The following is a 22,956-nucleotide window of genomic DNA, read 5'->3' on the forward strand; positions in this document are numbered from 1 at the left end:
GTTGAGTTGTCAATAGCACAGATATTTTATTCCAGACAAAATATCACAAAAGCTCAATAAAACAACAAACAAAACCACAACAAAAAAAAACCCAGCAAAAAGCTAACACTTAATTGAAATTGATTACTTTGAATAAAGGAATATTTAGCTCAAGTCAATCAATATATTCAATTATTGTTGGCAATATCATTTCTCATCCAGTTTCATCTTTTAGTTATAGCGTATCCATGACGATGGAAATTGGTTTCTAAAAACAATTCTAATGGTGAACCAAGAGAATAAAGAAAGATATTGACTGCGTAAAATAAACAATAAAAATAAACAATACCTTTTATTACTCTTTATTCAAGTTGTTGCTTGTATTAAGACTACCTAGGCCCTGTTACTATAGAAACCAAAATAACTAAACTTGAAATGAGACCTTTAGATCAATATCAGGTAAAATAAATCTTTAACAGAAAGAATACTTGAAATTATTATACTATTTATAAACAGTCTAACATAAGTGGTTTAAAACATAAAGATTGAGCAAGGCAACTTTCTTCGAGTCAGCAAATCGTTATAAATAAAACTGATGGATTTTTGTCAATATTGTCAAGCTAAAACCTAAATATTGATATTGAACACTTGGTAAATGAAGAATCAAATACATTGAAGGAAATCAATTGATAAGTAATTGTTTAGTTCTCAAATACATTGTGTAGATTCAAAAGACAACGAGAAAAAAAGTAGAATACAGGTTTTAACATAATTAAATTTAAAGTTTTACACAAAAAAAAAAAAAAAAAAATCATCACAAAATTCAAGACAAACCTTCCATGGTGAGCAATGCAAGTATTTGTAAATATTTTTTAAAAAATGACAGTAAAAAACCCTGGAGCTATGTAAATAGTAAAAAAAAAAAGGGTTAAAATCTATCATTTCTAGAAGTTATATATTCCAATGTCCATTTTGTACCTGGTCTTTGCCAAGAGGAATAAGCTTATAAATAATATAATCAATTTGTCTAGTTTTTAGTTAGCCCATAACTGGATCTACTTTGGCCTAATTTTATTTGGCACAAAATCAATAATTTGATCACTGTCCAGATAAATATGGTTACTATGATAAAACGCCCCTTTTTACAATCAAATTATCCTGTCAGAAAATTTACACAACCAAAACAATTCTAACTTAAACCATACATTTAACATTGTTGAAATTCCACAACTTTCAACAAATATGATCAAACTGTTTCTATACCATACTGGTACCTTAATTTTTTTTCAGGAAAAAATCCTTTTTTCAAATTTTTCATAATATGCTAATTAACTAACACTTAATCAAAATAAAAATGAACAATAATAAAGAGTCTGCTAATATATAAATCACATTTTGTGAACTAAATGAGGGAAATTGGGAGTTTTAATAAAAATGACACCAAAATTGTGCTTTGCCTTAAAAATTAAAAATATAAAAAAAAATGAAAGGTGTAGCGTACCGTATATTAAACGACAAATTTTACCTTTAGATAACTAAGTGGAGTAGTTTTCATTAAAATATATACATATATAAAGCTATCTTTGTGGCTTGTCACTCGATCTTTGGACCGTATCAAGATAATAATGATATTTTGGGATGAAAAGCACGAATTTTGCACGAAACACAAGTCAACCTTCTTATGAATTTTTTATGCGCTTGAACATTGATTTGAACAAACTAGATAAAGCACGTCAGAGAAGATAACGTCCCCAATATTTTAATTCATGAATTAATACGTTATATTCAATTTCAATAAACTTTGATAAAGTTAAAAGACATAAAATATTATTTTACCTCAACTTTTTATTGATGGATGTCTTCTGCTAGTCTCGTGTATTCTCGTGTTATTTTACGTAATCTTTGCTGTCACGGCTTAAAAATGTTCAATTTCAATCAATTAATCTTCCACAATTGTTAGAAATAATGCTAAAAGTTCACTTTTACACAAAACCGACTTTTCTCGTTTTTAAAATGAACATGAATGAACACGGCACGAGCTATTTGATATTTTGGGGCAAAATCGTATCTATGGTAACGGACGCCATATTGGATGTCAACACTTCGCATTGTAAACAAAGTCAAAGATTTTGTAGACGACAGCGTTTGATCATTACATTTTACAAATACTTTCTACATAATAAAATAAAAAAATGTCGTCGGAAGAGGAAACATTTGAGGAGGAAACTGGAGAAGAAGCTGAAGAAATGATGGAGGAAGAAGAACAACAGGTTGAAGGAGAAGAGGGGGAGGGGCAGGAAGAAAGGGATTCTGAAGAAGTTGAGGAAGAAGAGGTGATTATATATTTTGTTTGAATTCAGTTTAAGATATGTATGATCACTATCAATCTATCATTTGATGTGAATAAAATGTTGTCGGTCGTCCGTTCGTTCTTGGGGTTTAAGGTCCCAAATTATGGCTAATGCTGTTTTTATAAAAAAAATTATATTTGTAATATTGGGAGTGGGAGTAGATCATGATAATCATGACATGGTGATGTTGGTGTTTTTGATCTCATGAGCTTGACAATATTATTATTAGTCCGGTTGGTGCAGGAAACAACATTTCAAATTACAATAATAAATCGTAATTGGTCGATGATGCTCACTGGTAATTTCGTGTTTATTAATAATATTAATATTATGGTGGGCCTAGGATATTAGGCCTTTATATATTATGAGAGGTGACAAATTATACAATAAATGACTTTTGTAGATATATCTGTTATTGTGAGTGCCGTTTTATTTTTGAATATCATTCTTTACCAAGTCCCCTTTGATGGATTTATGTTCAGGGGTGGGGAGACAAGAATCTGAATCATACGTCCCCTTTTGGGAGGGTTGGGGCAGAGCCATTTTAGAATTTTCAATATATGAATTATGTTTGATTAACGCAGTTTCCGCAGAAATATCCTCCCCAAACAATTTTTTGGGGATGAAATAACCAGGCTGACAAATGACACAGTCTGGTTTTAGGTTAATTAACACTTCTTGATGTTAACCTAATGTACCAGTATTAAATTTTGAAATTGTTTTAATATTCCAGGGCCCACCTGACAATCCAATAACAACAGAAATTGTGTCTGAAAGTTTGTCTTTATTATGCAAAACAGGAGATGGATTGGCACACGCTTATGTTAGACTTGATGTTCATGAGAGGTACGGTACTTAAAGTAACTAAGTCTAACTCAATATCATCCAAAGTCTTCGACATTGAAAGCACAAATTCTTTGTCAATTTAAATCAACACAATCTGATTAAAATACAGATCTATATTTTGTTTTTTTATACTTTCGATGGCCTACACTACATGAAGATCTGACCAGTTGTACTGGAAGGTCACACCAGGGGTCATACGAGCAGATTTTGACCCTGTGACATCAGACATTGATTAATCAATCAGTGTCTACTTTTTTTAGTGGTTTACCCACAGTTCCGCGCATGGCACGCCAAGAAGTCGCTGGAACAGATGGTTTCATTGGCTAATCCCTTACGCCATCCATAATGCCTGTTATATAACAACTCTTCCAGATCCTAGTGTAGTACAGACAAGTAAAATGAAATTTTGAAGTATAAAAAACAAGACGAAATAGGATTTGTGTTTTAATCAGATTGAAATCAATATTGATGTGATCTTACCAGGAAAAGATGGGCTTCTGATATCCAATATTTAAGACAAAATAAACATTTTACCATTGGTACACAATTTGTGTACCATAATGCGTTTCAGCATTATTTGTAACAAGGGACTCGAAGAACGAGGCTAGACATATTCCACAAGTCATGTTAAACAGTGGCGCCATATTCTTATCTGGAGAGCATACAAAGTAAATACTACCGCTGTAGACTGGAATAACCAGACACTAGAGATTGCCATTCGACTGAGACTTATGGCATATAACTGATTAGAAATTATAGTAAAATCAGAAACAATTGAATGTGAATCAGTTTATATACAATCATATTACATCGTTATATGCATTGCGACCCATTTCTAGGTCACAAATATTAGCCACTTAGCTTCTTTAAATACCGGTGGTCTTATTTAGTTTAATTAGAGCGTCCTGGAGCAGCTTATTAGCAAGAACACTCAGTACTATACAAATTTATTATTATTATTAATTATTAGAGCTTTCTTAATAATTACTGTCTTTGACTCTTTCAGACCATGCCCTCTCTCACCCTTTTTTTTGGAGGAATTTTTCAATTGAATGAAACATTATTCTTTAGTATATTGGGCTTACCTGTAATTCCAGTTTAATGGAATAGATCAGTTGTTTTATCAACTTAATATATAGAGTTGTAAATTATAATGGACAGTGATTGCCTGATTAATCAACATTGATTAAGGACCTGATTAATTAATTATGGGTCCTTGTGTTGTTTTAACAATCAGACTTTAGACCATAATCTTGTTGATGCAAGAGAATTGCATTGTCAAAACACTGGCTGATCTGATTATGGAGCCCAATTATCTCCCAAAACATGTATTAGCTGGCATAACAATTTTATAAGTCATTGTTTTAATAATAGTTAAAAACTGTCACATGCCAGAAATAAGCATGTTATTTTACTGAATATATTAGGCAAGATAATTTTTTAACACATAGCAATATAAATGTCAAATGTTTTTATTTCAAAATGGTGTTTTTTTGCATATTTTGTGTGAAATAGCTTTTGTTTCTATTTAAATTTTAAATCAAAAATTTAATAAGTTTTATACAAAGAGTCATTACTGTAGCTTTACGTTTCTCAGCCTTGTTTGTGTAAATTTGAATAAAATCTTGGATGTGAAATAACATAAATATTCTACGACTACAAGTTTTATTATTTATTGTTGTTTATTTCAGAGAAATAACAGATATCAGTATTTTAAAGAATTATATTCATCTACGATATATTGATGTCAGTAAAAACAGTCTAAAAGATATATCACCACTTAGTTCATTAACTCATCTACTGACTTTAAAAGCTGACGAAAATTTATTAACGAATGCCCGCCTGGAAGAAATGCCATTTTTACAAACTGCCAGTTTTAATCATAATAAAATTCAATCAACTGAAGGTGTTAGTCATCCAATGTTAGAACATTTATCATTAAACTGTAAGTTTATTTATCATACTTTTGGAACTTAAGAATGGGGAATTTCAAATTTAATATTCACCCTCCTGTAATGAGGCTCTCGGATTATAACAACAATTTTAGGTCTCCTTCACATGTTTTCTTGTTACATGTGGCACGGTTCCCTGGCACTTAGAGTAAAATAAAAGTAGACAGTCTTTTCGTCTCCTTGTACAATTGTTAGTTTGTGTTCAATTAAACATACATTATGCAAGAGCTAAATCTGCCTATTGCAGGTCTTTCTTTAAGCCTGAAATGTTTTCTAAATTATTAATTAGACATTAATTAACTGATCCAGGCCATAATCAATTCTTGATGGCATCGGATTTCTCTGATATTACATAGATTGAACAGTTCAGCCATATTTTGATTTAAGCTAAAAATGGAGGAGCGAGACTTAGCTTCGAACAACCAGTACAGTGGTTGCAATTATTGTACACGTGTTGTCAAACTGTCAAAGGCTAATATCTTTGCTCACAATAGAGTAATTGGAATGAAAATTCAAATTATTCATTTTACATTATCTATTTTCGAACTATTATAGCAGGAATGACTAGCTCTTTATCTAAATCTTACATAATGTATGTTTAATAACAGTATAATTCAGCCACTGAAAATATCCTCTTCCTTTGGCAAAATTTCCCTCATCATAGCACACTGTATGACGTCTGCTCGTTTTCATTAGCCTAGTCGGAGCAGAACACTAGGACGTTAAACCCCATTTCATTTCATTTCCGCATTTTGGTTCAAATCAAACTTCAAAGAAAACAGGTAACCAGCAAATATTTAGATCTTATGTAGCTACAATTTATCTATCAGAACAAACTTAATCGTAGCACTTACCTTTTAAGTTTTTTGAATAATGCTAATTTGTTACGAAGCAAATTTTAATATAAAATGAACAACACCTGATTATGATTTATGGCAATCATACCACATATTTCAAATTGAAATTGCAATATTATGAGTTTACATATTGAATTGTAGTTCTTGCCAAATTTTTATTATATTTTATTCAAACAAGCAGTCTATTTAAATACATTAATTTTATAATCACAATTTATTATTATAATTAATTGCTAAAATATGTTAAGAATGACATATAGACATGTAAACAAAAAACATGTTAACTTTATTGACAGATTAATTGTTCATTTTTTTAAATAAGTTAATTTATTTGGGTATGATAAAATTTATTTATTAAAATTGAATGGCCAATAAAATTTAATGAAGAAAAAGCTTACTAACCAAAAGAAATCAGTAGCTGAATTGCCCCCAATATATATGTTTATACAAAATATCATAAATATAAGTATTAAACTATTATGAATGATACAATTGTTTATTCAATCTGAATAAAATCAGATGGATTTTGGTTTGTGTTCTTTCAGATATTTCATCATTGTATCATGTTTTTATTTGTATACTATAATTAGTCAATGAAAACATTGATGTTCCAATGATGCTAAGACATTGTCACTCCATGAAGTCTAATATCTGTTGGACAGCTTTCATTCTGTTTTAAAGATCTTATGTACAGTGTAGAAAATCAGAACCATAACAGATAGAACCCCAAAACGACAATTGTTTTTAGATTGTGTTATATTTTTCAGTTAATCAGATATCAACTGTTAGTGGGTTAGATGCATCAAAACTGAGTCGACTCCATACGTTAGAATTAAGAGGCAATCGTCTAGAAACATCTGATGGTATTTACCTTCCAAACCTGAAAAATCTTTTTTTGGTAAGTCATGTTTTGATTAAATTCGAATCCTTTCTTTGCTGCCTGTCAACTTAATCAGATAGATCTCAAGTGACAAGTTTCCAAACTGAAAGCAGCAATAGTGTCTGGAGAAACTGACCATTATGTGGTTGTCACATTTATCAGGTCACACATAACATGTAAACAATATGCCCAAATTCTGTTTGAATTATCTAAGTTTTATTCTCATACTTAAAGCCACATGTATCGGTGTGTACCTTGTGAAATTAGTCACTGTTCCCTTTAAAAGTTTTTATATACATTAATAACATTGGTTAAATTAAATTTCAGGGAGCTAATGTTATTAAAAAATTAGAGGGATTATCAAGATTAAGTGGTTTATCTACAATGCATCTACGAGACAATCAGTTGGAGAATCTAGATGGTTTTACGGATGATCTGAAGGTTCTACAATATATTAACCTGCGGTAAGAATTTAATTGTTCCCTTTTGACTGAAGGATGATTTATACAGAACTAACAGTAATAATATCTCCCAGTGACTTGTAAAAAAAGAGGTACCATTATTCATGACAATTTGCATAAGATATAAATTTAGACAAGTAATAAACTGCTCTTTATTATTCTGGTGAAAATAATATATTTTATGTAATTCATGTCAGACATTATCAGAATTGCTAATTTTTTTACACAATAAAATATCAAGCTACAAATAAAATTACTTCTGAAAAGGATAATAGCCTATATTGAAATAATAATTTTTTTATTTTTGTGTCAAGATGAAGTTTATGTCCTATTTTGCACCAACAGAGCTATTGCTTTTCTTAAAAGCTCTATAATTTATTTTTAAAACATCATATGTAAACTTATATTATTGTAATTTCAGTGGTAATAATATTGCTAGTGCTAAAGAAGCCGCCAAATTAAAATCTTTACCAATGTTACGAGCTCTCGTCATGTCAGGTAAGTTTCCCCCATATCCTTCTTGAGAGAAAGAAAAATATCCCTTTGAACAAAGTCTAGATTTTATTAGGCTTAGCATGATTACTAGCTCCTTACAACAAAACAGCCACACCCAGAAATAAACTTATTTTAGCAAAAAATCATCATTAAGGACCTGATTAATAATTTATGAAAACTCTTGCCACAATTTAATTAGGTAAACCCCAGACATCAATACTTGAGGATTGTATGCTGAATTGTTTAGGTAGATGGGTGTATTAAAGATACTTTCCCTCGTACAGACTGTATGATTTGATGATATATTTAGACTAAAATAAAAACATATTCAAACTAATTAATCTATTAAAAATTTGTGTCAAATCCCCCCTCAATCCTTTGTATGTGGGGAGATTCCTCAAGCTCTAAATAAACTGATGTTAAGAGGCCATGTCTCTACTTTCCATTTATACCAAATTTGTCATACTTTTATAGGATATATCCACCCGATAAATACTTTCAGGACAATGTACCTTTAAATGCAGTTGGTACTTACTTCAATTCACTATGAATGGCGACCATGCAGATGATGTCAATTGCTTTCGACATTATATTCAATCAGATGGCCAACCGTAGTTCATTGGCTGATCAACTCTGATTGCTGTGCCATTTTATCATTAAGGCTATGTAACACAGATCAATTGTACCCTTGTACATAGAATAGACAAACAATTGTAACATTAATATAAAGCTTGAAATTAGGCCTGAGACTAATGTTAACATCAAAACCTTATAATATAACTAAGTTTAAATTTTAATTCAGAAAATCCTGGAGCAGAAGAGGATGATTATCGTTTAGAAGTTTTAATAGCATTACGTAAACTTGAGAGACTGGATAAAGATGAATATACAGAGGAAGAGAGGACGGAAGCTGAAGAGATTTATGAACATCGTAGACAAGAAGAGGAGGCTAATGAAGGGGTATGTATTTAAACAATGACCACTTAATGAGAGTGGAATGCACAAGTTGCTAATCCAAGCAAGGAAAAATGTCAAAAATTTGATATATTAGTTCTAAAAGTTTTTTGATAAATCATCATAAATAATTCAAACCAAGAAGTATTTCTTCCTGATTAGTTGGGAATTAGGATAATGACGGGATTAGATGGTCTATGTTAATTTTTATTCTAAGTAAAATAGATGTGTAGGCCTATTTTAATCTTATATTAAAGCAGTCATTTGTATTTTTGGGACAATATCTAACTTTTTAAGGCTTAATTAATCAACACTAAAATGTACTGAAAAAGATTATTTAACATTTAAGAAACAGAACCAAAATATCAGGGGTAGATAATTTTCCGACTTGGATTAAATGAGATTAAAATGAGTGGCAAATGTTCTGAAATTCTCAATTCATATCTTTGTTAAAACTAAAGGAATTGAACCATTTGTAGACTCAGATAGAAATGTTATAATTAAGGTAATTGAGCTTTATAAGACTGATCCAGATAATGGCAAAAACGATGCCACTAGAAAAGCCCATGAATTCAAATGGAGTCACCCTTTAAGAACTTTCTCACTGGATGGCATTAACGATAAGATATAGAGAACGAAACTAGTCGCTTACAGAGAGGAATCTGGCAAGGCTATTTGCTACTCAGCAGATTTTTAATTCCTTTTAGAGATTCAACCTTCACATTGTTGTAGTCTGCAAGGGATTTAAAATCTCTCAAACTACCACGAGCTGCTTTAATAATTTGAGAGTAATAAGACCTATTAGAATACTAGACTAATTTTAACACTTGTGAATAATTGTATTATCTAACAACTGTAGAAATCAAAATGATTGTCATTCATTTTATGATTTTATCTATTTATTTTTTCCTAACTGTAAAGGATCTTGGTAATATATATACATGTTATATCTCATATAATATTATTTGTATTATGTATTCCCTATATATAATATACTATATATATTATACTTTAGATAGTAATTCCTGCATATATGTATATATATATATTCCTTTCTAGATGAAAAATTATTATAATCTCCTCCATATACTCAAATTTCGCTGTAGTTTCTATTTTACCTCTCTACTATATGAAACACCATAGGACATAGAATAGCAACAAATCTTGTTTCAAACATGTAATTTGATAGCATGCTCCAATGTCTTAGTTTTTTTTACGGTAGACAGAAAAACTCAAGAAAAGTATTATTCAGATAGTGATTTAAAAGATAAAAACAAAATGTTTTTGCAGTCAACTATAATTCAGACACTCTTGTACAGAAGTATAGATTTTGAAAACAGTAGAAACTAATGTGTTGTTTTTTTGGGGGGTGGGGTGGGGGTGGGATAAAAGTACTTCTGATTGTGTATGGTCTTAAACTCCATATTTTGCATTTTATTCTTGCATTTTTTAATTTTCATGATCTTGATATTAAATGAAAGGGACTTCTATTGTTTTTTCGCAAATTAATTAACTATTAAGTTGATTGGTTAAAATGTACCTTACACTGAAAGATGCATTTTGCAAGATAAATCTGCCTACTGCAAGTCTTTTTTCTGGCTTCAAATGTTATATAAATTATTATTTAAACATTTATTCACATGACAAGCCCATCATCAACTCTGTAGACCATTGGATGACAGATGGTTTAGACCATCTGTACAATATAATCATTTAATGTTAATAATCAAGACTGTTTATTATAATGGCAATGGTTTTTGTCTGAATTCAAGCTTAAAGTAATTTGACTGAAATTTCCAATATTCATTTTTTATTATCTATTTTTGAACTATTATAGCAAGAGCATACTGCATCTTTATGGTTGAGTTACCACATTCAATGTAAATCACTCCGATGGCAAATTCATTGCAGAGAAATAAGGGAGCTAATAATTTAATTTATAAAATTTTTATTATAATTTTCTTACTTGATTGTAGAATGAAGAAGTTATTCAATCTGGTGAAGAAGATTAAGATGATCTGTCCATACTGGAATCACAATCATAAGGCACCAGCAAAAAGAACAATATGTCAGCATTCAACATCTTTCAATACTAATCACTGAAACATTGGCTTTTAATTTTAAAACTGTTAAAAAATATATGTGCAGATTCATCGATTATAATTTATTTTTATAATTTTGACATTTAAATCGTATTGGGTTGCCAAAACAAGACCTTTACAGCATTATCATGGTGCTGATACCAGGTTCATCTGTTCGGTTATATTTCTATCACTTGTACAAGGTAATAATTATGCAATACAGTCTTTCCGTTTTGACCTATTACATTGTATATTCAAATTATGTTAAAACTGTTCTTTCATTTTTCCCCTGTTGTAAACAATTACATGTAGTTCATTTGGAACAAAATATATTTAAAATTTTTAATTAGTTGTCATGGTCTGTTATTGTAAATATACATTTATTTATACAGTATTATTATATTTTGTCTTATGATGTAAATTACTGTGATATTTTATTAATAAATCTTTGTCCATATACTTACTTGGCTTTTATTGATTCTTTGCATTTTGTATGTTGTCAAAATTTCTGTCAACAATTTCAATCGGTATAGATCTAATGCCAGTACTGTTTGTACTTGTTGTTCTTCAAAAGAGTTTATAGGAGAGGAGGGGATTGGACATTTCAGTTTAACTATTTAAACATGCATTATGCAAGAGCAAAATCTGCTTATTACAAGTCTTTCTTTGGGCCTGAAATGTTATCTAAATTATCAATTAGACATTAATTAACTTATCCAGACCATAATAAACTCTCGATGTCAAGGCTAGCCTTCGATGTAGGCTGGATTAGATTCCTATATGCCGCTAACAATCAAAGATAATTAAATCAGAAAAAGTGGATAATCGAGACTATGCTGTTTATATTAATGATTTTAGTAATGATAACCGAGACTATGCAAAAATTTCACAGGCTTCTTTCTCGGCTCATAGTGGATCAATTTGACTGAAATTTTCAGCAAATTACCTTTACACTATCTAGTTTTTAACTATTATAGCGAGAACTGCCATCTCTTTATCTTATCTCCCATAATGTATCTTTAAGTAACAAGCATGTAACTTGACTTGTGCAAGGTCGTATAAGGCACACTTGAAACAGCACAGAAATGTCTTGGTAAAGGAACGTGGTCGAAATGGTTTTTCATCCAGTATCATTTCTAACTTGTTTATCCACAACTCGCTAGTCAGATTTATCATAAACAGCTCAATTCCGATTAGTTGAGTGATGTGATTGTTAATGACAATAAAATAGAATATTGGCATCCCCCCTACCCCCCCAAGCCTTTGTACCTCATTTTAGTTTATAAATGACAACTGCCGAGTTAAAGATGCATTACGTAAAAGCTAAATCTGCCTATTACTGGGCCCTGTTTCTCGAAATCTTAACTAAAGATAAAATCCAAATTTTAGTAGATATTTCAATTTTGATTGGCTAAGCACTAAAATCAATCTAATATTATCCAATCAAATTACTAAAATTTAGATTTTATCTTAGTTAAAATTTTGTGAAACAGGCCCCAGGTTTTTATTTTGGCTTCAAACGTTGTAAACATGTAAAAACTTCAAACAGTGATAACATCCCTCAGAATAAAGTAATTTGAATGAAATTTTCAATATATTAATTTTGAATATTATCTATTTTGTAACTATTGTAGCAAGAACGACCAGCTCTTTATCTAAATCTTACATAATGCATCTTCAAAAAATCATAAATCTCTAGGTTGTACTATATTTCATACTTGAATGGAACCTGTTAGTATAAATCTGTAGATGCAGTAGAAAGGTGGGTGATTTTTTTTAATGAGGAAGATGAAAGGATGACAAAAACTGTAGACAAATATTTATTCACTCATTATTATACATTTTGTACAAATTAAATAATAATTATATTATAAACTGGCTTACTTATATCCTAGCAACTTATGAATAATCTCTAGCACTTTTATATTATATTACAATATCTACTCTGATGTTTCATCACTTTAATCATTTTAACAAAACAAACATTTAATATTTTTTTGATATACCTAATTAATTATAAAAAAGGTATGAAATTCAAGCCTGGATTATACTTGTATCGAATCTTTAAGAGACAAGTTAAAACTTCTAATATATCTGGAAATCTTCAAGGCAAGATAAAACTTTAATGTATCTTTATTTCAAATTAAAACTTCTACCCAGTGCATTACTAAAGAAGCAAGATTTTTAAACATTATTCTCATCTGTGTCTTTTCGAAAACTATATGCGTGATAAATCAAAGGAATTCCTTATAGAATCCTGTCATGAGATTCTATAAAAAGTCTGAATCCGTAATACATTCTGATGTTATTCTACACATGAAACAATCAACATGGACGCCACAATTCACATTTCCACTTATACAGGATCTCCTCCTTCCTTTAACCAAAGTTTATAGATTTACCGAAATAAGCTTGAAGATTGGCTTCACGGAAAGCTTCCGCCACAGTCTAAATAAAAACAAAATAATTTGTCCTATAATCTATGTGCTACATAATTTCAAAACCAGCATTTAAAAATAAAATTTTGCAACCACAATGCAGATGTGGTCTAAGGGGAGATAATATTGTGACAAGGACAACAATACATAGTTATCTCCCTTGACACATGAAATGTATCACATTTTTCGAAAATATCTTTTTTAATTTTGTGAATAAGTTTATAGAAATAATTGCTTTGGAGGGAATAAAAGAAACTTACAGGATGAGCATGACAAACTCTAGCTATATCTTCACATGATGCTCCATATTCCATAGCTAATGCTGCTTCATTAATTAGTTCACCTGCTACCTGAAAACAAAAATTTACCAAACTTTTCATCAGGATACTTCCCTTTCCCTCAATACATGATTCAACTACTAAATTATTACTTCAAAACATATACAATATAATAATTTATTTGCCGCCATATTTTTGAATAGTTACAGTTCAAAATAGGAACACGTCTCACACATATACACCAAGCCTTCACCATGATTTTGTTGGGACCCACAAAGGCCATACAAAAAATCTGATGCGGGAGGGAGGTTTTTATTTTTGTGTTTTCATTTTGTCAAATGATCACTAGTATGCCATATTTCAGGATTCATTAAAAAAAATAATTTTTTAGAGCTACTTCCTGTAACAGGATATAATGAATGAGACAGTTTTTACTTTTTTGAAAGAAAAACAAGTCATGTGACCAATTTTTAGTGATACAGGATTGTCTAAGAACATAAGCCCCCCCCCCCCCCCCCCCGAATGAAAACAAAGCAATAATAGTTAATGCCTAATATTGAGGCTCATGTTTATTTTGGGGAGCTTGAAATAATGTGAAAAGAAGAATACTTACTGAACCAATAATATGAGCTCCTAGTAATCTGTCAGTTTTTTTATCTCCAAGAATTTTAACAAGACCATCTGTATCGTTATTACATTTAGCTCTGCTGTTGGCAACAAGAGGAAATTTACCTACTTTAAACTCTACACCCTGGTGAAAACAAAAGTAACAGATTACATATAGGCATAGTTTTAACTTTTAAGGTGGTATGCAGCTAGTTCTACAGTCAAGATATTGTGACTGAGCACCTGCTAATTTGAAAATCTAGAATTATGTTTTCTGGTTCCAAAATAATCCCTTACGTTATGTAAACAAGCTAGAAGAATCTCAATTAAAAGTTGATCAAGTATAGATTTACTGTTTGAAGCAGAGAACAAGATTGTTTTAAATTATCAATATGCTTTGATGTAATTAATCTATGTATAATAAAGGTATCGTAAAACTCATATTTAATTATATAAAAGTAAATGAAATGAAGGTTGAATAAGTAACAGGAATGGTGGATCATTCTGGGACTAACATGTAGTAACGGTAATTCTATTTCTATAATTCATCTATTACAAACACAGGGCTATTTCAAAGTGCAAGGAAATGGGATAAAGGGTTGATCTACTCTATAAACTATTTTATTAATTAGTAATTTACCTCTTCTTTGAGTTGCTCCTCTGTTTTACCAACCCATGCTACTTCTGGATGTGTATAAATTACAGATGGTACACAGTTATAATCTATATGTACAGCTCCTCCACACATACCCTCTACACATATAATACCTACAATACATTTAAAGATACATCAGTTAAGAGTTTAATAAAGAGTTGGCCATTCTTGCTATAATAATTCGAAAATAGATGATAAAAAAAGAAAATATTGAAAATTTCATTCAAATTACTTCATTCTCAGCCAAGTTATCATTGTTTGTAGTTTTGACAAGATGTGTGCACAGTGGTAACCAGGGCATTGGTATAATCGGGACTTAGCCTCGCTTTCCCATTTTTAAATTAAATTTTTAAATGGCGAACCGTTTTAATCTAGTTAAAATATCGAGTATCCGATGCCATCGAGAGTCGATTATGGTCTTGTTTTGTTAATAAATGTCTAATTAATAGTTTATATAACATTTCAGGCCTAAAGAAAGGCCTACAATAGGCAGATTTAGCTCTTGCATAATGTATGTTTAATATTTAAAGTAATTGATCATCATTGGAGGGATTCTAAATTCCTTTCAAACTACAATATTGAGTTACAAGTCGAGTGTGAAAAATAACGAACCCCCTTAAAAAAAAAAATCAACTTACCCTCATCTTCAGCTTTGTGTGCTAACATAGGACCGGCTATACAATCACCAATAGCATATATACTACAAAAGAGGATCATTACAAATCATTTATATTCTGGAAGGACCTAATTATTGAAATTATAGTTTTATTAGTGAAATAATGATATAATATTTGGAATGGCCATATTATTGCAATGATGATTAGTGGAAAAATGATAATTATTTTACTATTACAAGAATAATGATCTTACTACAAGAATAATGATCTTATTACAAGAATAGTGATTTTATTACAAGAATAGTGATTTTATTACTAGAATAATGATCTTATTACAAGAACAATGATCTTATTCCTTGATGAAGACATCTAAATTGTTACAATAATATGATGTATCTACCTTGGTACTGTACTTTGAAATCGACTATTGACTGGTATTCTACCTTTATTATCAACTTGTAAACCTACACCATCTAGTCCAAGATTTTCCGTATATGGTCTTCTTCCTATACACACTAAAACTGTATCACAGTCAAGCTGTAATATATAGATTAAAATAAATATATATTGCTGTTCTTCTTTGTATACATGACAATACCAGTGTCTTGTCAGTGCTATTAAGGCTGCAGGTCGTCATTTAAGAGATAGTAAATATGTGAAATTTGAATATCTAAAAGCAATTAGTATTTACAACATATGATGACATTTTTTAAACCAGCCAGCACCACAGGTAAACGTTGGGTAAAGTATTTTCAATCCAATTGAATCCACCCCTGGAGATTATCTACTTTTGATATTTTTCTCCTTAAAGCGGCACTATGGAAGATCCATAGATAATGTAAAGGGAATATGCTGAAATTTCAGTCAAATTATTTCACTCTGAACCAAGAAATTCTAATTTTAATAACACTGTAGCCTTGATTGTCATTGTTACTGTTGCTACAATAATATACAAAGTCTTGACTATTCATTTTTATGGCTAATCATCAACCATCGTTGAACTGCAGATCGGATTTAAATTTGTCGAAAATCGGACCCACCAGTCAATTATGGTCTTGTCATCTTAAACATACATTATGCAAGAGCTAAATCTGCCTATTGCAGGTCTTTCTTTAGGCCTGAAATGTTACCTAAATTATTAACTAGACATTAATTAACTTATCCAGACCATAATCAACTCTTGATGTCATCGCTAGCCTGCGATATTTACTGGATTATGATCAAATTAGCTGCTGAACTTTCATTCATGATTTAACCATGAAATGGATAGTCGAGACTATGTTTTTTATCGTACCGACTTTAGTAATAACATTTAATCAAGGCCTAAAGAAAGACCTGCAATATGCAGATTTAGCTCATGCATAATGCCTGTTTAATTAACTGTTAATTAATCAATTTCAGTACAATTCAGAATGGCTTAAGCCATGAAACAATTGATATAGTATGAAAATGACGATCAGCACAGCTGATGAAACAAACATAATAACATTATGCTCTCACAAATACTGTAAAAACAGAAAGATGTTATTATAGTCTTTTCCAATATAAGTTACGTTATGTTATGAAAAGTCAAAATATCTAGCATTTGTATTCTTGAAAAATATGTCAAAGGGAGACTACCTCTTCTTGTTTGCCATCCTTGGCTCCTTCAATGGCTACTTTAATATTTTCTCCTTCTTTGGTTGCCCCTGTAACTTTGGTATTAAGTTTAAACTTGATGCCTTGTTTTGTTAGAATACGCTGGAAGTTTTTAGATATTTCCATATCTATACCCATTCCACCAACATGACCTAAAAATTCTACACAGGTAACTTCAGCACCTAATCTTTGCCACACAGAACCCTGAAGAAGAAGGAAAAAAAAGCATAAATATTATAATTATATGAAAACAGTTGGAAAAATAATGCCTGAACTTTATAATTGTACTCATAAAATGGATTATATTTCAACATACATTATATTTCTTATATGTGAAATGCTTGCAAAAAATGTTGTCAGGAAACTACATTTACAAAATGAAATGAAATGGGGTTGAACGTCCTACTGTTTTTCGTCCCATCTGAACGACTAGACAGCTGTCCTTGTCAGGCCCTCCGTCCTGCATCACTGACAAGGGGGAACCACGCCGGAAAATCTGGATGGACTTTTCTCGGCCAATGCAGGGATCGAACACACGAACTCCAGGCTAGCGAGCCAGTGTCTTACCCACTTAGCCACGCGATTCCAACTGCATTTACAGTCCAGCAGGATTGTCCAATGCTGACCTAGCAGGCCAAGTTTTTAAACATTGTAAATTAACATTAATAGATTGTTTATTATTGAAGCCCTGACAAGCCAGAATAAAGGTTATATATGTAGGGTTTAAGACAACAATCAAAAGTACTGTCATTAAAACACTTTTGTCCAAAAAGTAATCAAATTGCTCAATGATCAATTCTAACTCTGGTTATGATTTTTCAAAATTTACATTAATTTCTATTAATTTCATACAGTCTTTTTTTATGTGATTTAGATAATTAAAGTAATGATAATTCTGCCAGCTTATTTTTACAATCCAGGCTATTATTCATGAAGACGTTTAGATTCGGTTGCGCTTAATTACATAATATAACAAAACAACAGTCTTTTACATTAAAATAGCTCATATTGTTTACTTTTAAGATATCTGTTCTCACATATCTATTGTCCTTTCAAAATCTATTTCTACGGAAACTATACAATCTTGCAGGAAAATAATATTAACTGAGAGTATAACATATTTAACTATTTAGTTTCTGAAAATACATTTTTAAAACATGGAAAGCAACTTAAAGATACATTAGTTAAAGATACATTATGTAAGATTTAGATAAAGAACTAGCCATTGCTATAATAGTTCGAAAGAAGATGATGTAAAATGAATAATTTGAAAATTTCATTCAAATTACTCTATTGCAAGCGAAGATATTAGCCTTTGAAGGTTTGACAGACGTGTGCAATAATTTCAACCACCGTACTGGTTGATCGAAGCTAAGTCTCGGTCCTCCATATTTGATTAAATCTAGTATCGCTGAACCATTCTAATCTATTTAATATCGGAGAAAACTGATGCCATCGAGAGTTGATTAAGGCCTGGATCAGTTAATCAATGTCTAATTAATACTTTAGAAAACATTTCAGACCTAAAGAAAGACCTGCAATAGGCAAATTTAGCTCTTGCATAATGCATGTTTAAGAGTTCAATAAAGAGTTGGTCATTCTTGCTATAATAATTCAAAAATAGATGATGAAAAAAGAAAATATTGAAAAATTCATTCTCAGCCAAGTTATCACTGTTTGTAGTTTTGACAAGATGTGTGCACAGTGGTAACCAAGGCACTGGTATAATTGGGACTTAGCATCGCTTTCCCATTTTCAAATTAAATTTTTAAATGGCGAACCATTTGAATCTAATTAAAATCTTGAGTATCCGATGCCATCGAGAGTCGATTATGGTTTTGTTTTGTTAATAAATATCTAATTAATAGTTTATATAACATTTCAGGCCTAAAGAAAGACCTGCAATAGGCAGATTTAGCTCTTGCATAGTGTATGTTTAATAACTTACCAATTCTACTCCAATAACACCAGCACCAATCAGAACTAATTTTGTAGGAACTTTTTCTAAAGACAGTGCTCCTGTTGAAGACACTATTGTTTTTTCATCAATCTGAAATACAAGAAATACCAATTATGGATATCTGCGATTTCTTGTCTAGCTGTTTGGCAGATGCTGAAATCAGGATTCCAAGCTTTACGAAATAAAAAGTCTTTGTTTGAAAGGTTTACACCTCAGAGCTTAGCAGGATAAAATTTGAGGCTCAAAAGTAATTTGTTCATGAAGAATGGCAGAAAGAAAAGTATGTGATTATCGTCATGCAATGATAGATTACCAGCGATTTCTAGGTAATGAATGATACAATAAATTACCAAGATAAACAACATTTTTAAAAAAACTTGTACTCTGCAAAATTTGGTAACAAGTCAGATCTTTCTAAATGATTTACAGAAAATAGCTTGGACTGACTGTACCCAAGTAGGTACCTATTAGTTAACGATGAAGATGAAACACGACTTACTTCAATACCAGGGAAAGGTGTAACTTCTGAACCAGTAGCTATTAATATATTTTTAGTGGAGACTGTTTCTTTAGAACCATCAGATTTTGTTACTGTGACTTCATTAGGACCTGTTACACTACCCATACCTTGTAAATGTGTTATCTAGCAAAAACAAACAGAAACATTAGTTGCCAGGCAACAAAACACATGCACACATCATCCAAGAAGGTATGACCTACCGGTAGACAATCCATGTCTAACCTTTAAATGTATTTACCATTACCAGTTTTTATTTGCTATTAGAGTATTCGATAAAAGAAAGAGTTTTTAAACCATTTCTGTTAAAGGTCACACAAATATTCAAATTGTTATTCAGCGATTTTTCAACTGATTATTTAAATGAAATAGGGTTTAACGTCCTACTGTTCTGCTCCGAACTGGGCTAATGAAGACAAGCTTTGTTATTCAAAGTCAATATCAAAACAAATTCTATTTAACCAGTTTTTGTCAACTATTGAATATATATTAATTCAATGAAAGTTTTAATCTTTAAAATCAATACAGTTTTCTTTATCTTTGGAAATATATTAAACAATCTCTAAAATCAGAAAGTGTGCAAACAACAATTTTTATTTGGGACGATAAAAACATTATAATATTTCTGTAAATCAGAAAATTCAGAACAAAAAAAATTCTATTTGGGATGATAAAAAAAATGTAATATGACCCACAATGCTATTCCTAATAAAATACTTAGCCACCTTTTTCAATTCTACAGATAAATTTTCTTGTATTGTACTCACCTTATTCTGTTTAAATAAATGTGCTATTCCACCAGTTAGAGCTTTTACAGCATTTCTCTTCTGTTCCATCATAGTATCTAAATTTAGTTTTAAATCACTGACTGAAAATAAACCAATTTTAAATCAAAATTAAAGCTAGATAACCAAATTCTGATATATTGTTTAGTGTTTGGGTTTTCAGTTGATATAACTGATTAACTGCAGAAATGGGAAAGGGAACTCCATTAAAAGCCATTTGCAAGGAAATGAAATTGGGTATTACTTGCAACATACATGACAATATACAAATATGAATAAACCAACATTGTATGTATACATTACTAAAATTGAAAAATCAGGTAAACAAATAAAATCTAAAACCCACTTCTCATGAAAACAGAATGTGTGCTCATTCATTTCTAAAATCTAAGCTTATGTTTTTCGGAATATGTTTTCTAGTTGTTACTGTATGTGGTGTTGTCACCCTTAACAGTTACTATCAATGAAAACAAATACATACACTCTATTCCACGTTTATGCAAATCTTGAGTTTTAGCCATATGATAATAATGTGAGTTATTTAACATAGCTTTAGATGGAATACAACCAACATTTAAACACGTTCCTCCTAATGTCTCATTCTTTTCTACACAGACAGTCTGAAATACAAAACGATTACCATTTAATATCAAGAAAGCATTACCATTGTGCTGAATTATATTCTTGAACAATTGGTGTCACTCCTCATTTCTTTTGGAAATACATGTCACTCGAACAATTATGTTAATGTATTCTGTATGAATCTCGTAAATTTAATAGTTCTGATTACTAATACAAATTTGCACTAACCTTCATGCCTAGTTGAGCTGCTTTAATTGCTGCCACATAGCCGCCTGGTCCAGATCCAATAACAACTAAATCATTTTCCGCTTCATAAAGAAATATAACAGTTTATGTTAAAATAATTTTTCAAATTTCTACTTTTTATAAGGGTAATTTCTTTTTCATAAGATTATTATATATTATGATAAAAAAAGGTATAAATTTATTATTGAAGTTCTATAATAACATTAATTACCTCCTGATGAGTAATCTCTAACCGAACCATTTAATGCTGTCAAACAACGTCCAGCTTGATGACTACCACCCTATAAAAACAATTATAGTGTAAATTCCAAAACTGCTAATTTTAATGATGCAGCTAGTGTAGGTCTACATAACCTGTCCACCAATTTCTGATGGTTTATAGTGCAATTTGTGGATATTTTCACAAATCAGCATTTGATTTTATATAGATTAGGCTGCCTAGTTATTATAATTAATATATTGTCATTTATGACCAAGAAACCTGGCTCCCTTCAAGTTCAATTCAATAATGGTCTACAGTACAACAATAAAAATATGAGTGTGACTTTGACATGCCATATAAAGAGAGAGAGAAATGGGGTTTAACATCCACTTGACACAAACTTGGTCATTTCAGGACTAACATATGGTTTAATTTTATTTCATTTTTTCGCTTGTGCATAGGGGTCATTAGCAGTGGGAAGAAACCAGAGTACCTGGAGAAAACCCACGAGGTTGGACAGGCGACCCTATTCCTTGTCATGTACAATAGGGGATTCGAAACCACGCCAGTTGACTCAATGGCAGGCCTTATGAATATGAAATTATGATACAGCGCGCATGTGCTAACCATTCGGCCATCCACCCTCCCCATGTCATATAAAGAATGTTAGGAGGTAAACAATGGACCACGATGACGTGCTCTGCTGATTCTGTCAACAAATGATAATTATGAACGTTACTTGAGTGAGTAGGCCTAGTACAACTACACACCACGCCACCACGGTTACATAATATCGAGCGAAGCTCTAAAGCTAGGTGCTTGAGCAAAGCTCTTTTCCAGTAACACAGGAGCATAACTGAAATTGTCACCCACAGACTGTTGATTAAAAAAAAATTCAGACCGGAACCGGATACACTGGGCAAAACAGGCAATGCGCATGTCAACTTACCAAATCTCGCCCAAGCGAGATTACGCGCCTCATAGAACTATTTCTATGACGCGTCTAATCATGATGACGTCACATATTTTTGACGTCAATGAAAATAATTTTTAAAAACAAAATTAATGTATAGAATTTAGATCTAAATAAAAATCAATTTGGAAAAACTAAATTATTTAACATTTTTTGTATCACTTGAGAAAATTAATTATGAAGATTTTATATTTGACAATATAATCAGCTTAGCTCTACTCAGGCAATGCCTGTTACATATTAGGCCTAGCCTAAAATAAATTTAAGACAAGTGTTGAAGTGACTTTTACAAATTAGGCCTACTGTACATATTACATAAACTGCATGACGAATCTAAGTTAGCTCTGCTCTCAAATTGGAAATTTTCACGAGTTCTGCAAAAGCATCTGTGACATGGAAATAGGTTTATTATGAAGGAAAAATTACCCGAAGGGTGTTAGATAATTTGGAAACTGCAGAAGACAACATGACTTTGACGAAATCTCTCAACCGGTCATCAGAGATGGCGCTCTTCACCACTGTCCCTTTCCGGTTAAAGAAATTTTAGCTTATATTTTCACCGAAAAGCAACATAACAAAAATCCCAAAAAGAATAATAAAACA

The 22,956-nt window shown here is 31.0% G+C and overlaps 2 protein-coding genes across 2 annotated transcripts; one reads left to right on the forward strand and one right to left on the reverse strand.

The window, feature by feature from the left end:
• Window positions 1-1,942: 1,942 nt before the first annotated feature.
• LOC126828773 (leucine-rich repeat-containing protein 23) lies at window positions 1,943-11,315 on the forward strand. Its single transcript, XM_050558749.2, has 8 exons — window positions 1,943-2,312; window positions 3,064-3,176; window positions 4,868-5,121; window positions 6,753-6,883; window positions 7,193-7,329; window positions 7,748-7,824; window positions 8,624-8,781; window positions 10,752-11,315. The coding sequence occupies exons 1-8, from the start codon at window positions 2,172-2,174 to the stop codon at window positions 10,785-10,787; spliced, it is 1,047 nt and encodes a 348-aa protein (XP_050414706.1). The 5' UTR covers window positions 1,943-2,171; the 3' UTR covers window positions 10,788-11,315.
• Window positions 11,316-12,663: 1,348 nt separating this feature from the next.
• Window positions 12,664-22,905, reverse strand: LOC126828771 (dihydrolipoyl dehydrogenase, mitochondrial). The gene is made up of 14 exons (XM_050558743.1): window positions 22,780-22,905; window positions 21,390-21,459; window positions 21,161-21,240; window positions 20,832-20,970; window positions 20,333-20,433; window positions 19,548-19,691; window positions 19,037-19,138; window positions 17,071-17,292; window positions 15,851-15,987; window positions 15,472-15,533; window positions 14,819-14,946; window positions 14,186-14,323; window positions 13,555-13,644; window positions 12,664-13,304 (listed from the first exon to the last, which is right to left on the reverse strand). Exons 1-14 carry the CDS (start codon window positions 22,819-22,821, stop codon window positions 13,236-13,238), a joined length of 1,524 nt encoding a protein of 507 aa, XP_050414700.1. The 5' UTR covers window positions 22,822-22,905; the 3' UTR covers window positions 12,664-13,235.
• Between the last annotated feature and the right edge of the window lie 51 nt (window positions 22,906-22,956).

Source organism: Patella vulgata, chromosome 7 (assembly GCF_932274485.2).
Source record: "Patella vulgata chromosome 7, xgPatVulg1.2, whole genome shotgun sequence".
Taxonomy (NCBI): Eukaryota; Metazoa; Mollusca; class Gastropoda; family Patellidae; genus Patella; species Patella vulgata.

What these genes read in the sequence shown, in the direction of transcription:
- LOC126828773 (XM_050558749.2), top strand. Translation starts at nt 2,172, where the DNA reads ATGTCGTCGGAAGAGGAAACATTTGAGGAGGAAACTGGAGAAGAAGCT. An exon ending in AAGAAGTTGAGGAAGAAGAG is followed by an intron (nt 2,313 to 3,063) that starts GTGATTATATAT and finishes TTAATATTCCAG; the next exon opens with GGCCCACCTGACAATCCAAT. An exon ending in AGAACATTTATCATTAAACT is followed by an intron (nt 5,122 to 6,752) that starts GTAAGTTTATTT and finishes TATATTTTTCAG; the next exon opens with TTAATCAGATATCAACTGTT.
- LOC126828771 (XM_050558743.1), bottom strand. Translation starts at nt 22,821, where the DNA reads ATGTTGTCTTCTGCAGTTTCCAAATTATCTAACACCCTTCGG. An exon ending in CAGCTCAACTAGGCATGAAG is followed by an intron (nt 20,971 to 21,160) that starts GTTAGTGCAAAT and finishes TTTGTATTTCAG; the next exon opens with ACTGTCTGTGTAGAAAAGAA. An exon ending in ATTTATTTAAACAGAATAAG is followed by an intron (nt 19,692 to 20,332) that starts GTGAGTACAATA and finishes TGTTTTTGCTAG; the next exon opens with ATAACACATTTACAAGGTAT.